Raw genomic sequence first — 18,185 nt, forward strand, 5'->3', positions numbered from 1 at the left:
ATCTAACAATTACTGTCACTAACAGCCTCATAGCCAGCCAGAACCAGAAGCCTGTAAATGGCTGCATTCTTCGGCATGTCCTTGGTCTTCTCCATCTACACAGAGGAGCAAGTGATGCTGGGTAAGATGAACTGAATTTGATAACTTAAAAGAACCACTAAACCACACCAAATAGTTTCAATCAGCTACTCAACATTTAAATCACGAACATAAATTTGGAGTATATTCCCTTCATAAACCAAGCCTGAAACAAGACAGAGACTGCACTTCCAGACGTTAATCACTATTAAAAATGTGCTCCCAAACTTAACTTTTATTTTGAGTTGTTCTTTTTTGCCTTTTTGATGATTTTTCGGATAATTCCTTCTCCTAAGGGACTTCAATAAACTACAGAAATTCTCCATAACAAGATGAAGTGACTGATGAGGACACTTCTTCCCAAGATCTCATGCCATTTTTGTTGCTCTCTCCCCACCCATGATAATTCTTCTGTAAAAACACGGATACAAATACCCAGATTTGTTCTTACGCTGATGTCATCAAATCAGCACACAAAAATACACTCCCTCCATTACTCTCACTTGTTTCTAGGTCTAAAAGTCACATCAGCCTTTTTTCCTCTCCCCAGCATTACGCTGGCAGTCCACATACACACAAATCCTCTTCAGACTAATTTTCCACAATCTGTAAATACGTCTGTCTATATTTCCCTTTCTTACACTATGAAGCTTGCATTAACCTGGATTAAGCATAATTACAGTTAAATAAATGTAAGGAGGCTAGATACTACAGTAAATGTGAGCTAAGGCCCCATTTAAATCATTCCGAATTAGAAATTTATGAAATAAATGTGACAGATACCCTGGGTCAAGCTACAATTACAGCATTTGATTTCCTCCTTAAAACTTCTCTAGTTCTATCCAGAACATCACTACTAACTTTTGCGCTCCACTGCCATATAATCCAACATTGTATTTTATGAAACAATTTAACTGACACAATTTCTTCATTTACTATTACATGGGAGGCTTTTTCTCCTCTAGGGAAGATAAACAGTTCTGGGCTACCTGCTAGCATTTAATTCCCTAAGTGCATGCTTCAAGTGAGACCTTGGCAAAGGCTGGTATTATAGTGTGTCCACATCATTACTGTTAGTTGTTCTGAGTGGTTTCTAATTAGAGCCTACAAGCTACCTTGATGCCTTTTGGCTTTCTAACCGTCTCCTTCTCTCGCTCACTGCAGTGGCTTAGCCTACCCAGCACATCAGAACAGAGCAAGAGTGGATCCTAGGGGGTGCAGCAGACACCATCATGATGGTTTGTACCGATTCTTAAGGGAAGGTGGAATTCTCAATTTGGAAAAGACAAAATTCTTGATGAAAAACCTACTTACTTTGAAAATCACTGCAGTTTTTTGTTTTTAGTGGAACAACTCAGCATGATAAAGACAAGATAAACCACAGTTCAGTCTCAGAAAAGGCTGAGAAATTCATACCCTTGTAGCCTCCTTTAGACTTGATTATTGCATTTTTTACATATCAGAGCTTTCTGCCCTACACTAAAGCAGCAGAAGCACCAGTGGTATGAGCAGACTCTTTTGCACAGCATTTGCACTGAATTCTTCACACTGGCTGCCTATTAACTGCTAAACTAATCTGTCCCAAGATTTAACTGTGCGTAGTTCTGCTTGTAACAATTATGTCTAGTTACACTATGACAACATCAGGTTTTTAAGTATTTTAAGGTTTGTATTAAGTTACCATTAAGTGGGGTAGTGTTTTTGCAGCATGGATGGACGATTTCTCTAACACAGGGAAGGAAGTGAATTCCAACTTTTGGGCACAGGGAACAAGGCTCTGCAGCCAAGACACAGAGACAGTACCTCCTAGAGGCTCTTGCTTTAAATTGCCATTCCTATCTCAGGAGGTCTGCACCATGCAGTAAAGGAGTTATCTCCCTCTCCGACAGCAGCACAAGGCTCAGGTTGTGCCTTCCAGTCCGAAGTGAGCTTTTGTGACAACTTCCCAATTCCCTCTTCTCTTCCAAGCAACACTAACGGTTGAGAGGCAGTTTAATGCGATACCTGTAGCACAGATTAATAAGGATCTTTGGCTTTACAACTAACTTTTACATTACTGGTGTGCACAAGCATAACAGAAAAGCAAGAAATGTTCTGGTAATTCTGAGCTGTAATACCAATAAAACATTAGTCACTGCACATACATAAGGCACCTTCCTTTATTCCATTACTTCCCTTTGCACTAAATGATAAAGCCTCCTTGATTCCTCGCTGCTGTGACAGCTACGCATCAAAAGCTAAATTTAAGCACTTGTTTCCGAAGTTGTATCTTGCAACCTTACACTACTGCAATTACTGACTTTTAAAGAACATTGGGAAAGTGCCTGCATTTTTTATTTAACATTACTTCTACATTTAGCTGGTAGTTAAGCCATAACGACAGATGTTCGCCAGGCAAGTGCAGAAGTTACTGAGAAGTGTTCTAGCAAAGGATATTTTGATTTGCCTCTTGTGCCTAGACGACGGGCCTTCATATTTGGAAAGACATTTTTCATGATCTTTCCAAAGTCAGCAGCACTTAATGGGTGGTAGCCAAGATTGTCACAATAGCTCCTGCAACAAAGAGAAAGAAAGTGTGAATGGAATCGAAGTTAATACAAGAGGCCAGCCTGCATGCTAGACTCCATCAAAGGTTTTCAAAAGAAAACACTTATAACCCATCCATATTTAGAACCACATTTAACATTAATGAAGCTATCCACAACGAACTGAATGCATTAAAAATGTATGAACAGAGCTATTAATACTATAGTTTTTGCCTTGCTCTCTACTGAGTTCAAAGACAAGTCATGTGGAGACATAACAACTAGTGGCATTATCTAGAGCACAGTTAAGATTTACTCCACAACTTAGTTTGAAGCATATCATAATGTTTCAATTCATTTATTTTAGGACATAATAAAAGCAGAGACATTGTTCTAGCCAGAAGTATACCTGAGTGTGGTAAGGCCTGAAATCCTGCAGGAATGTTTGAAAAGCAGTAAGAGATCTGTCAGTGCCCAGCGAAAGATTCTGCCTACACAACCTCAATTTAACAGAGCTAAACAGAACTCAATTTAACAAAACACACCTTTCCAGGGAACCAGCTTTGCCTTTATACGTATAACAAACACATACTGAAGGAGCTAGTCCTCTAATGACTGTAACCAGCACTGAACTATGAGAGCTGCTTAATTATAAACATCTTTGTGTTAACAATCCTAAATTAACAGATTTCAACTGCCTCTGCAAAGGTAGATCTTTGTGTGACTGAGCATGCAACCTGATGGCACAGGGGAATAAAGCAACAAAAGGTGATTATTCTCTTAGGTTTACTTATCCTGGTAAAATGGGCACTGTTATCTGTCCTCGGTTCTCACAAACAGCACAGGAAAATTTGTTTCAACATCTATTTAAAAAATTCCTCCTTGAGGCAGGAACAAGAATCATTGATTTCACTGCAAAACCTGAATGTTCTGGAAAATTACAAACATGAGAAACCAGAGGAGAAAACTGGGAACTGTTCCGGCAGGTTTACCTACACAGTAAGTGCTTCAGGCTGCACGAAGAAGAGAATGCATACTGCCTTTTGTTCAAGAGCCTTGTGGCATTTCGCAGATGTTACCGTGCTAAGGCCCAAACCACACACTGTCAGAGCATCTTCATTCAGATTTCCTGCAGTCACAGAGTCTGCACCAGATAACAATGACCTCCCTTCCTCTGAAATGTCCTACCAGCAATACACAACCATCTCTGAGAAGATGACTGTGTGGGCATCAGCAGGAGAGCAGAAAAACACTAACTTCATACACCACATCGCCTGCTACTCTAATCAGGTACACACATGGAAAACCACACACAGACAGACAGAGCAACATTCCTGAAGCAGGTCCTTCATGCCCAGTATCACCTCTTAAAACTGGTAGCAAATAGCAATGGCATTTGCATCCAAGTAGGCCAGTTGGAATGCCTCTGCAGAAAGAAGTATGTTTCTGGGATACTTCCACTGCATTTTCTCCTTCAAAATACTAGTTATTATAGAGCAGGTATCTCCTGCTTTTGCCTTGGTGGTATGAAAGCATCCTCTACTTGGAAAGGACCACCACAAACGTAATGATTTTGATGATGATAAACAGCAAGATTTACGCTCTTCGGTTATGACATTTCCCTGCAGAGTTTGCATACGCCCGCTTCCCCATCTACACGGCCACTCTGTGCCAACCAGAAGATGTTGCCTACAACTTGGTTCGCAGTCAGCCGTCAGCGTAGTCTCTGTATGGGACATGAAGAATGTTTTTATCCAACTTCATCCCAATGCAGGTCAGTCACAGAATCTGAATTCTATGCCCCTCTGAAGTTACTACAAAGGAATACTCCTGCCTCACTGCACCCTCTTAGGAATCAGACATTGCTTTATGGGTGATCGGTACCTGTGCAGGTTTGGTTTTTGGCCCTTGCATCTTTCCAGGCCCCAATAACTTTACTCTGAAAATTCCTAGAAGGTGGCTCTTTACTGCTTACTTATGCTGACTAGAGGACTTCAAGTCTCAACGAGCATGCAAAGGAGGGCTCTCGGAGTTTCTCTGCCACAGTCAGCACTATCTTTGAAACTCAACAGTGTCAGCAAAACAAAATGAAAACCTAACCCAGCAGAACAACAGGCTTAGGGGCCTACCAAGCTATTGACTTCCAAGTTAAAATTATTCCCTGCATAGGAGAAAATAAACAAACGAAAAAGGAAAAAAAGATCCACTCCTCAAGTCTAGCACATTGTTTCAAGACACTTATTTGCTAGCAGCAAAGCATCCAGTTACGTGGTCCCCTCAAATCCATACTGGCAGCTCCTGCAAGCTTGTGATTTCTGAGCTATTATCATGTAATTCCAGTTTTCAGACAGATCATCCCATGTGGCCCCTCCTCCTCCTGGCTCAGCCGAGAACCCCCCATGTCCATCTGTGGTCTCTCACTGACTTGACAACATGCACCAGGAGCCTCTTCCCTGAAGCTCTTCTCTTTGCTACTTGCACTCTTGGCACATCGCTGAGCCCAGGAGCTGTTCTGCTTATTTGAAGGGTGGGTGGGAAGCAGATGGGGGAGGGAAGGTCTATGCAGAGACAGGAATGACAATGGACAGGCAGTTGCTTACATTCCTTTGTACAGAGCTCCACATCATGATCATAAAGAGAAAAGGCCCCTTCTTTTTTCCCTAAGATCTTAAAACTATGTACTCAAGACATAGGTGACTCCAGGAGCACACCTGAAGTACACCTCCCACCGTACAAATTAACCCAAAAGCCTGTTAAGACGATCAGGCTATGCAGCCCAGCCCATAGAGCTTCCTGGGCAGAAAAAAATAACATGAACAGCAAATGATGAAGAACTTGGCATGAAATGAAGCAAAGATCTTGGCTTATCCAATCCAGCAAAAACACTGGTCTCTAAGAGTGGGTTAGAGCAAAGAACCTTAGGAAGAAGCAGGCTCTCATTAAGCTGATAAACAATTCTAGCACAGAAATAAGCCCAAAAAATCAGATAGGATGGAAACCAGGTATCTGAAAACCATTTTAAGTGCAGGTCAGACTCCCAAGAGCAGCAGTAGAGATGGGAAACAGCTGCTTTAGGTGGAGTTTGATTTTCTTTTAAAATGAATATATAGGTAGTTGGTTATGACAGAGGACTAGATGTACAACACAATAGGTCCCAGCCTGTTTCTATCAGGGAGTTTTACATGAAAACACTGGTTAAGTGCTATCTAAAGACTAGTATCTTGTGTCTTTTTTTTAGCAGGCATGATATTCCTAGATTATCACCCTCTTCTGTGCTAGTTTCTGAATATTCTTCTCCTAACTTGTTGGTTTACGTTCTTAATATTAGTGCACATAATCTAGCATCAGAGTGGCCCAGCAGCCAGAAAAGCACGGATTAATGATTTACAGACTAAAGGAAAGAGATACAGGATGACTCAAAGACCTCATAATCCATATTAAGCGTATCAAGTGAATCTTCAGGGAGCCAAACTTAAACATGAATGAGTTTCTTTCCTTGTGTCACCACAGTTGAAGCAAGATAAGAGGACCCACGTGTTTACTGAAGGCTCAACAAATCATTTTGTGGGCAAATGGGGATTTTATCTGCGTACCTACTGCAGGACCACACTTAGACTCAAAATCCTAATTCCCTAAACTCAGCTAAATCTACACCTGGCCACCTCCAGAAGAGTGTTTACTAACAGGGAGAAGACACCCAAATAAAACTGACTTACAAGAAGACATTGAAAGCATCTGACAGGAGGCAGCATCCATTCTCTACAGGCTACCTAACATTAGGCAGCTCCTCCTGAGTTCCCATAGTATTTTCCAGACTATCCCACATAAGTCCCAGAAGAAGCTGGCAGAACAGTGTGTGCCAACAGAAACAAGCAGCTTCACAGCACCAAGAGAGGTGAACTAGCTCTCATCTACCTCCTTTCTGAAATTCAGCTGCAAGCTCTCAACCTTCCCAAGTGCTACTGCCTTGTATTACGCTGCATTTTTCTTTTATTTTATTCCCTTCCAAAGAGAGAGGGATCCATTCACTACAATCCAGTCAGAGATATGAATTCACAATTAAATAGAAGAGGAAGAAAACAGAAGAGTCGCTGTGTGGAATAAGCACAACAAGAAGAGGATACTGAAACATGGAAGAGCTGGAAACACCATCAGCACTTGCCAGTGGTGGATTTGTGAGGACTTTGAGCTTCTGTATTCCCTCTTCATTGAAAAGAAATGAACCCAAACACATGAAAGGTGATGCAGAAGCCCAGTAGCTTTGCAAGATTTATTCTGACCAAAATTTAGAGCAGGAATTGAGATGCTGGTGGGACGCATCACTCTTCTGGAGCCTTGTAACTTTGATTTATACGTGCAGAGTGCATAAGCTTCCTCACTGTAAACGCATGCAATGTCTATCTTGGTACACAGAGGAAAGAATGGTAACTTGTTAGTATGACAGGAGTGAGTTTTGAGAGGTTTTAACACCCTTCAGCAAAGAAAAATGACTTATCAAAACTAACTCTCATGTATTTATGTCTGTTCCCCACCTCCCACTCCAAGACTACTTTTCCTTTGGTGTGCAAGAATAACTCATGAAAATATTCAAAGAAACTGAATATTTTAAAAACAGAACAGATGCTTTCAAAGGAGAACAGATTCCAAACATTTGATATTTTCCTGAATATTTGCTTACCACCCTTATTTTGTTAGGGGAGAAAAAAAAAATACAATACACAAATACTTGATGCAGCTACATACAAAAGCCATCCAAATTTCACACTCCACAATCTGTAGATGATGATTTTTCCGGGCATCTGCAGCTTGGCACAGCATGGAAGCCAAGCAGATTTGTTGCTGAAGCAGGCCATAAATTATTTAATAAGAAATATATTTAAGAATAACGCTCCCATCTCTCTCCCGCACAGCAGCTGCCGCTGTTGCTGTGTCTGCGCGAGCGGCTGCTGCTCGGGGATTGGCCACCCCGGCACGTCTGTGCCATTGGCTCCACTTCCAGGCTGCGTCACCGCTCCAGTCAATGGCACCATCTCAGAAATAGGTGTGTGCATGTTTATCAACCCCAGGCGAGCGAATGCCATCATGGTTCGGGGCTCAGAGTGAAAAACTTGACCAGAGAGAGTTAATTAAAAGGAGGTATTCACAAAAGGCAACCCTGGAATAACAATGACTAAGGGCTGAACCCTGTAGGCACTTAGAGGGTGAAGGGATTCGGCTCACTGCAAATTACTGTAATCGCTCAGATTATGGAAATATTCATACTAGATCATAAATCTGCTATTCATCTTCGGGCAACCGGGCTGGAGATGATTATTCTCTTCTCCCCCATGCTCCTCTCCTGCCCCAGGGAATGTTCCGTAAATGAATTCAAATCCAACTTCCGTCAGACAGCTCCTTCTCCCTTGCTTCTAATCGCTTTCCCCTTACATGGTAGCTTTGAGACTTGACAACACAGACTCGCAGTGGCCTTGGTTACTGATTTCATACATATTCAGATACATAGTGCCTCTGTAGAAATCAGGTTTGCTGCAGGAAGGTCCAATATTTATGCATTATTCTGAAAAGAAAGGTGTGACAGGCTAGATCTTATGTGCAAAACAGCTGCATTTCCAGGAGGAACAATTCAACCCCTCAACCTAGTTAATGGAGTCATCTAAGGCAGTATAAGTAAGCAGACCAAAATGTACCACCAGATAATAACTGGTGCTTTTTACCTGTGCTGCTCTGTACAAATACCAAAATGATATTCATACAGATATTTACTTGTTAAGATATGTTTGTATCTTTCCTTCAGCATATCTAATACACAACTTAAACATCACAATCTTATCTTCACTGGCAGAAACAATGAATACAGTTTGCCTCACTGTAGTTAGAACATTCTCATGTACATCAGTATACAAGGCCTTGTTCTACTGTATGCACTCATACATGTGCATCAGTAGAGTGCCTATAGAGCCAGTGTCACAGAACTATCCACGGTCACTAAAGCCACATGCATGATTCCAATTCAGGAGCACTCACTTGTATTCATCATAAACCTCCTGCTTGGGAAGGGATGTCTCGGGGTGCTCTTCCAAGGTGTTCCGTATCCACGAGAAGGCGTGCATCTGCTGGGCACGGCTGGATGACATGGAGATCTGATCGCTAGTGAAAGAAGAAGCAATGCTGATGAAGTCTCTGCTCCATAGCTGCTCCTCAGTTACAAGACTTTATAACAGTCTGCCTACGCAGGTAGGCAGAGACACCAGAGACAGCGAAGGATGCTATTTCACACACTTAACTATTCCTTGAGACATGGGCAGCAGATATCTCCCTCTTCCATCCACAATTTAACATACTGACTCCACACTCCAGTTCTCTACTGATACACAGCCATGAATGGACAGTGATGGATGAGAGTTCACTACTTCCCCTCTTACATTTATTGCTCCTTACTGACCACCTCTAAGCTTTGCCCGCTCAGTTTGCCAGCTGCCCTTTGCCAGCAGATGCTCAGAGTGCTTCCTGTAAGCACCTGCAGGCTGATAAGCATCCTACTGAGAACATGTACCAGCTTTGTGATGTTGTCAGCTTGGTTTTCTAGACCTTCCTTTAGTGAAACGAATGTTACCAGAAATACCATTGGTTCCTCTTTCCCCCACAATCACATGTGTTGCTCTATTATCACTTCCTACATAAAAAGTGAAGGAACGATTACACTTGGGCTGCAAAACACTTTCTCCAATGACTCTTGTGTTTTAGGAGGTTTGTACTTACAAGCTATTCATGCACTAAAGATTCCAAAGTTAGAAAAACAAAACAGCACAACACAATCTTCAGTCCCTAATGCTTAATAAAGGCTGCTTCTGCTACCAAACACATCACGTGAATGGTTCTTCAGCAGATAAGTGTCACAGGAAGTAAAGTAAGCTTTCAGTACTAGCTGCTCGCAGTTACACACTTGCACACATACCTTTTGTCTCCATTGCTGGGACCCGAAGGCAGCTGAAGGTAGAGGTAGAGTTTCTCTAGGTCTGTAAACTTCTCAACTTCTTGCTAGATAACAAAGGTGTTGTGGTTTGAAAAAAGAAAAGAAGTGGGGCAGGGGGAGAAAAGGCAAACAAAAAAGTTGAGTTTGACAGCTGAGAACTGTCATCCAACAGCACAGTCCTCAACGATACCACTGCAAACGAGAAAATATTTACTTATGTGGAAAAATGTGACTTTGAGCACTCTGGGACTAGAAATGTGATCTTGTTTTATTTGCACACCATCACACACGAGAAAGCGCTTGTCCTCACTACAAAAGTCACATGCAACAGAAGCAGGATCCCTTAGGGACATTTTCCCAGGTCACTTCCGTAACCAGACACCTAACATGTAAACTGTATCTTCTCGGAGCACACATGAAGCAGCTCTGACAACACAGTATCAAAATCAAATATACTTTAACAACAGGGGATATCAGACCTGATGCTGTGGATCCACTATATACTAATAGTTTAGTGTCACAGGCTTCAATGATGGCATTTTAAAATGTATTTATACACATGGGGTTTTTGTTTGTTTCCTTTGGAAATCAGAGATATTGAACAGATACTGAAGACTAAGCACTCAGTTAACATCAATCTCAGTGACTCCAGACATCTCCTCCAGTGGATACTGGCTGAGGATCAGACACAAGGGGGAGTTTTACCTGGTGTATGTAAACAGTGATTGCTACATACACACCAGCTTTTGGTCATCTGAAACCAGCTACATGGGCTTAGAAATACTAGGAGAATCTGTTGTGGTAACGTGCTCAGGCCTGCTCTGCAGCAGTTTGAGTAAAACCACGCAACAAGGAGCAAATGGGTTCTCCTTCAGTAAGATGTTGCAGAAGCAACGCATGAGGTGGTGCACCATCAGTACAGTCAAAGACTCATGATCCCTTTCTAAGTCAGAATAGAGCTTTTGGAGCTCCGAACACTCCAACCTGGGGCTCCCTACCTACCCGGCATGTCCAGACCCAACGCACTTCGGCTGGCACAAAATTAACAGCAGTACTAGAGAGAGGTGATCTCCCACTTGGCCTCTGCTGGCTTTGCATCCAACGGACAGGTCCCCACCCTAACTCCAGACTGGGCAGGGACTGGTACACGCCACCCAGGAAAGGTGCTGGGAGGGCACAGGGCCTGCTGATCCCCACTACCCAGCTGCTCCGCAGAACTGGGCCACCAGCGATGCCACAGGCATTCTGAGAGCCAAGAGAAACACTTCCAGCAGCAGCCAGGTAACAGACACCCGATTTGTTGCTTTTGTAAGCTGCAGCAAACCACAACATTCAGGTTTTTTTCCTTCCCCCTAATGAACTCCTGAAATTTGCTGACCCCGATTTCTGTGTGGCTCTACAGCAGCTTACACAGCAGTGGTGCTCAGACCACCAAATAGCCAGAAAGGTATTTCTTAACTGGGTGCAGCTTGCCAAATTCTCAGCTCCTGCCTTCCTGCACAAGTCACAGCAGCTGAGTTTTCCTTTGAGAAAACCCATTACTGAAAGATCAACATTCTTCGAAGAAAATTAATCACTTATTTATTAAAAGACAGAAATGTAACAACTGCACGAAAGCTTGCACTTCTTTATCAGATCTCCTCTCCTTCGAGGAACTGCCAAAGCAGCACAACAAAGGATGCAGTGCAGGTGATGTTACCTTGCATGGTAAGTGCTAAACCATGTGGCAAAAGCATCTCAGGCAAAACAAAAAACCCCCATGACTCTGACACTGAGGTGGAAGACAGCCTCTCACCTCCAAGCCTCATGTGTCAGAGTGCAACATAAAAGGTGAAAAGAAACATTATCTTTCATCAAAATATCCTGAAGCTGTCCCGACGCCCACTGTGGCTGAAGCAACTTCTGCTGTGTCCTGGCAGAAGGAAGGGCTTCAGGGAAGGGCACTGCCTGAGCTACGGGAGGCTCTGCTATACAGGCCCATCCATCAAGCCCTCCCAATTAAAAGAAAATAACCAAAAACCCCAAGAATATATGTGTAGAGAAAAAAATGTGACTGGGATTGTGTTAGCAGAGCCTTTTCTAAAAGATGCAAGCAAGCCAGCAACTCTCCCATCAGCAAAAGCGCATCCCTAGAGCTGAGGCGGCTTCCTCACACCCTCAGCAGAAGCAGCTGGACAGTAGTAATTTCTCTCTGCTGTCACTCAAACCCCACTCCTCTCCACACCTGGCCCCACACAGTACTTTTTGCACAACTCCAATGGCTGCAATGGCTGCGGCAAAGTGCCAGGGAGGCAGGACCGCCTTGAAACAGAAGAGTTAACACACAGCCAGGAGTCAAGGCAGTCCACAGAGGTAATCCTACCTGGGTGATAATTAGATAAACCTAAGCTTATTAGATGAGACTGAATCTATTTAGAGAAAATCATCTTAAAACTGAAGAAGTGGCAGTGAAGAGATGGAATGTGACAGCCAGTGCAAGTAGGCTCAGGAAATACCATGTTTTGTTTAGGTTAAAAATTTGTTAAACATTGTTTTGTTTAGGTCATTTCCTCTAAACATTTCTAAAACTCTCAAATCTTTGTTTACAACCTCAGGAAGTACAATCTCCTCTTCAGCCTCAGCTGACATCCACCAGTTCTTGGTGCTGACGGCCTGGATTTCAGTAATAACTCTGTTACTGCAACTGTTCAAAGCATCAAACCTTTCTGCTTTCTTCACGCAGTCAGAAAAGAAAGAGGAACATTTCAGCTGGCCTACTGACTACTGACCAAGAAGAAAAAGATTCATTCACCCTGAGTTTCACTTTGTGCTAAATTGGATGCATATGGAAATGAATAAAAAGAAACAGAACACAAAATATATCACACATTTTCTCCTCTACCTCCCGCCCCAATTAGGTCAATAAGTCAGAGTACAAAAGAGTCAAAACATCAAAAGGAAGACTGGGATGCCGGCATCATCTTGGGCAAATTCCACTCTGCATAGCCCTTTAAAAGCTTATGCTACAGTAGTTTTAAAACCCATACAGAATGTAAAGTGTCTGGGGAATCCTTATCTGCACCTTAAAAGTAAAAATTTAGCTTGAAGTTTCCCGACCTCGATTGACTGGTTCTACCAAATCAGACTGTCTAATTCTCCAAAGGCTACTTATAAACCATACTTCTTGAAGCTGCATTAGAAAAATGCAGAACTTATTAGAATAAGCATGCTGAACTGCTTGCAGGACCCAGGTGCAAAGCCATCACAAAGCACCTCTGTTAGTCTTGGTCTTCACGCATTATATTCATCTCCTGTAACTGGAATCACAGTAACTAAAGGAAAATTCAGAGAAGGTGGAGAGCAACCAGTGTTCAGACTTATTTTCACAACTTAGCTTCAATTCAGCCAAAACTTGAGTGGTCTTAGAATCTGAGACAGAAAAACTAAGGACAAAGAATTACAAACCTCAAGTCACAGCTAAGCAAAGATTTTCAGTAAGATATAAAGCAGCAGCAATCTCTGATATGACAGTTACCAAATACAGCTAGTTCACTATAGGAATACATAACATATGCAGCAAAAAAATTAAACCTGAGATCCATTTATATTTGCATTATTAGTAGCCAAATGAATCTGTCCTTTTGCTGTCTATGACACACACACAGCAAGGATCTCTTAGGAACAGATGCAACTTCCTTTTACATTCTACCAGGCATTTTGATTGAGCTGCGAGATAAACCAGAATGGCCAATATGTTGTGTTTGGTTTTAGTTTGGGGTTTCTTGGTTTGGGGTTTTTTAATTAAAATAGCAGGGTTTGACATCTGGTTTCATGCTAAGATACACTAACTAGACACTGAAACTTTTCACAGCACAAAAGTCTTCAGAATCACAGAACATCGTTTAAGGTTTCCTGACCGTGGTAGATTGGTTCTCCCTGCTGACCTAGCGTTAGGTCTCCAATGCCAGTGAAGTTTCATCCTAAAGTTATCAAAAGGGATTACCCTAGGAAAACTCCAGGTTTTTCTGGGCTGTTTTAAAGAAGAAAATATTTAGTCAGCCAAACTTTAGATAAGATAGAGGAAGAATACACTAAGCAAGAGTTAGCAGAGTCACAACTTCTGTAATGAACAGAGTGAAAAACAGCATTCAAATTTGAACCATTTCATATTTCCACAGGTTATTTCTGTCCTCGAGTTCTGGTGAAGAGGAGCTGAAGGCCAGGGGCACTGCTGCAAGCTTTTTGGAAGACATCTATTTTAAGAGAGCATAGAGTGATCTTAGTATTTCTTTCCACATTTTGAGTATTTATAGATACCTATACTCTAATCGAAGTAAAAAAGGCTATGCCAATGGCAATATAACTTCCACCTACTGGCAGACTGGTTCTAAAGCTTGTCAGACTTCAGCAGAACAAACATCTATTATTTAACAACCAGACTAAGAATAGCCAAGCAGTCAAGCAACCATCTCCCCACTTTGTGAATAGAGAAACAAGAAGCAAAGGTTAGATAATTTGCTCAAGGTCAGATGGCTTGCTGGAAACATGATAAAGACTGAAAATGGCTAATACTTGAAACAGAACCTCTTATCCTAAAAAGCTGCTAATAAATACATTTGATGTGCTTTATCTGAACAGAAGCAGAAACATATTTCAGGTGCTAAATATTCCAAACAAGCCCTAAAAACACATGGCAGCTTTGCACTGACAGTGCCCAAGCACAGCTGCCAAAGTTTCATCAAGCTTCTGCCCATCTCCCTCTAGGGCCAAGAAGACAAGCTACCCTCTTCTCTGCTGCAGGAGAGGCAGACTGGCATATTGGTCCTGCTGCTGTCCACACTTTAACTGCTCCAGCCATCACGAGCTTTGGGTTTCATGGCCATCGATCCAGCACACCCTCACCAGCACTGACCTCTTTGCAGAGGACTACGGAAAGAAACTTCAACCTTCTTGCTGAGTGATTATATGGAGCTTACAGTTTTAAAAATCAGGTTCAAGAGTTCACTTAGTATGTGGCAACAAATATAACAAGCAAAGTCATAAGAGACTCTACTGCTAGACATGTTTACTACAGTTAAAAAGATGTTGTAATGAATTTTTAATGGCTGTTTACACCACAATTCTTGCTAATTATCTTTTCTGGATTGCACAGAATACAATGATTTTCTTATGATCTTCCAGAAACTGACAGTATGTCAGGAGGCAAGTGGTGCAGCCTACCAAACAAAAGGCAGATGACTTTGGTCTTTTGTATGAGTAACTGCAGTTCCAGTGCCCTTATAATAGCTGTCTTCCATAGTCCTCTGCTGCTAGATACCTCCACAACCAAAATTACTGCCATCACCTCAGTTTCCTCTTCCTATTTCTCTTTCTTGCTATCCTGTGTTGAACCAGGGAATCTACATGCTAAATAGCACTGTGTGTGGCTCTGCACACTGCTGCTCTGACTGCTGTTACCAAACACAAATGGTAACAAGACTGATTTTTCCTCTATTGGTGTTTTTCCTTTTAAGATCGCTAGCAAACTGATCAAGTTTAAATGCTCCAAGGTATCATAAGCACCTCCCAGTATAAGTAAAACCTAGTCCCAAATCTCCTCCTTAAGAGCAATGAGGGAGACAAGGGACATTGTCCCCTGGGGCCTCATGGAACTGATTTAAAGGCCCTGAAAAGGTTTCCATCTGAAACAGACACGTAAGAATGTGCACTTAAAGGAAATGTTCTGACCTGCCCCCAAGCTTGGAGTCTGACTCTGCAGGCAGCTGGAACCCAAATCACAGGACTGCTCTGACAAACCCACACGCATGCCCAGAAAGAGGCAACCTGCTCATCTACCTTCTGCAGGACAAAAACTGAACAGTGCTGCAAGGAAGCTCTGAACAAGTTATTTAGAGCTATACAGTCCTGGTCTGGTGGTTTAACTTCTAAATTCTGTCTTGCAGCTCACAGCTTTCCGAAAGCATGTAAAAATGCAGAAGCCATTTTGACAGAATTCAACTTAATTTTTATTTCCTGAAACTATTCTGATGTTGGATTTTTTCTTTTTTAAACTACCTGAACAGCATTAGATCTACCTTTGCTAACCAAGAGTGGCCTTTCCACTGTTGAGAGTACTCCTCTGAACTCAGCAGCAGAACAGACAAGGAGGCATCTGGAACAGAAAATTAGACCATCAGGACATTACTGTTCTGTTCCAAGACAAGCAATGAAGACTGCTTTGCCTGCAAGAGCACTATTCATAAAAATAGCTTGTCCATCCAATGGATGAGACCTACACAAACAAATGGGCACACACAAACTGATAATCCCTATCTCAGTACCCTAGGTCTGCAAATCCACAGAATTTAATGCAGGAATAGTCCAATGTCATTCCGTTTTCTTAAAATGGCTTTCCAAGAAGCAGATGACTAGTTAACCTCCTACTTATTTACTCCCTCTCTGATGCTGCTTAGAAACACTTGCCCCACTTCCCATTTTTCACCACAGGAAAACCTGGTATTGAAAGTTTTACAAGTGCAATTTTGCAATTTGCCCTTTTGCCACTGAAGAGTCACGTAACACTAAAATTAAGATCTTACGACACCTGCTTTGTGCCCACAAATGTCAACAAGCAATAATGAGGCCAAAAATGACATTTCTGCATCACAATTTTAGTTGGATGCATTCAAGAATTTATAATGCAAAACTGGGTTCAAGTTTGTCTGCAGTACAACAGCTTAATTTATTGTAGTAAGAAGTTTAAAGTTAAGACAACATTTTAAGGAAAGACAATTCAGTTCCATCTGAATTAGCCTACAATAATGTGACTTTAAGGAGTATTCTTCTTCAGCTCAGCCATACAGCTGAACAGATTATGTTTGATCGTATCCAGATGGTTGTGTATGTCATCATTTTGTCTCACCCGCTGGTACTTCTGGATGAAACGCTGAAGGTAGGAAGTCAGAATAAGCAGCCCCTTTCAGTCTTAAGATTCATGAACTAGGACTCTGATTTAAAGAAATCTGCAACCTGCTCACTATTAAAAACACACAAATAAAACCTCCAAGTTCATGCTAGATATTGCTTCCTAGAAATCATCTCTAATCTAGATCCTGTTATTTTAATGCACAAAGGAAGATGATGTTTGTGCATTTCAAGAGTTTTCATTCTTCAAGAAATAGTGTGTCTCTCTGTCCTAAGTAGTACAGTGGAGCTAACAGGCCTGGCATAGTGTGCAACTTCTGAGGTTGGCAAGACTTGAAAGAAAACCAAAACCCAAACCCAAAAATCTGGTAATTATGACACCTGCAAGATTTTCACATGAGGACATCAGTCTGCTAGGTTTTGTGTGAACATGCAGTTCCTTCCTTAAAATGTACTACTGGCCATAAATTATCTGTTCCAAGGAAACAGCAACATAATCATTGTCATTAAAGGCCTAAAGAGCAATGGAACTTGAAGGCACAGTTAGCTTCTTGCATACTCTGATCTGCACAATACGTATCTTTAACAAAATCATGCTTACAAAAGCACTAACTCACCTTTCCGTATCTACACTGACAGTTGTACAAACGGAAAGCAGAGAGGTCAATATTTCCATGAAAAACAAACACCAAACCCACATCATGGTTTGCTTTTTTTTGGCAATGGGAACTAACTTTGATCACATTTAATGGCAGTACCTTAAAGCACTGCTAAGGAAAGGCTTCATAATGGCTGCCAGCCTCGGGAGACATCTATTTTGGTCTTGCAGTTTATTAAATATTAAAAAGCATTCTGGAGTTGTACTTACCAAAATGCAGTCCACTTTAGATTGTACAGTTTTGCTAGACGTGAGGGAAGAAAGAGAGAACAGAAATCTTGAATTAATCTAAACAGCAAAGACAAAACCACCACATATTACAATTTCTATCACTGTACTACGGGCTTAGCCTCCTGCTGTGAAATATCCTGCCAGCTCATGGAAGAATACTCATCTGGCTATTTTTTGTAGAAAGGCAGCCCGAACTTAACTGTTTGTTAGGATTCTTGGTAGTTCACTCACTTATATAAGAACTGAGGTGTTTTTTTTAATGCAGTATCATTGCAACTGGGAGCTATTATCCCAAGGTGCAAAGCAGCCAGTGTGGATGTTACTACATTTACTGTAAGCTCTTCCACAATTCAGATTCATTTTACTTGTTCATCTGTAAACACAATTACCACCGTCTCTCCCCACACTTCAGTAAATCCCACCACTTCAAGGCATTTGTTTCTAGCTTTCCAAAGAGCTGCTACAAAGCACACAACTGGCATCCCACTGGCAACTTAGGAGTTTTCCACGTTAGTCTTGCTACCTCCCAGTTGGCTTATTAAGAAGCCACTGGGTGGGGACTGAATTAAAGTATGCCATAAACGACCTCAGTACATGTGCCAAGGAGTGCAAACAGTATGGAGCTGATTATACTTCATATAAACACACCCATAAGCAGCTTTTGCATTTCTTCAGTGTGCTCTTATTTCACATGCTGGTCTAACTACATTAGTTGAAGGCATTTTATTATCGCTCTGAAGAATAGCAGAATCTTTAATATGCAAAAAAACCCCAACAGTCTTTACTGTTGAACAGCTACTGAGCAAGCACAAAGCATCAGTTTTCAGAATTCAGGAAG

At 41.7% G+C, this 18,185-nt stretch overlaps 1 protein-coding gene across 1 annotated transcript in view; it reads right to left on the bottom strand.

Moving 5' to 3' along the window:
• The window catches only part of RFX7 (regulatory factor X7), a 50,022-nt gene that overhangs the window by 10,211 nt on the left and 21,626 nt on the right, over positions 1–18,185 (bottom strand). The window contains exons 2-5 of the mRNA XM_065688234.1: positions 17,327–17,360; positions 9,559–9,641; positions 8,628–8,750; positions 2,515–2,631 (exon numbers count right to left, since the gene is read on the bottom strand). Coding sequence (XP_065544306.1) covers positions 2,515–2,631; positions 8,628–8,750; positions 9,559–9,641; positions 17,327–17,360 — 357 coding nt within the window. The remainder of the gene's footprint in view (positions 1–2,514; positions 2,632–8,627; positions 8,751–9,558; positions 9,642–17,326; positions 17,361–18,185) is intronic.

Source organism: Lathamus discolor, chromosome 8 (genome assembly GCF_037157495.1).
Source record: "Lathamus discolor isolate bLatDis1 chromosome 8, bLatDis1.hap1, whole genome shotgun sequence".
Taxonomy (NCBI): domain Eukaryota; kingdom Metazoa; phylum Chordata; class Aves; order Psittaciformes; family Psittacidae; genus Lathamus; species Lathamus discolor.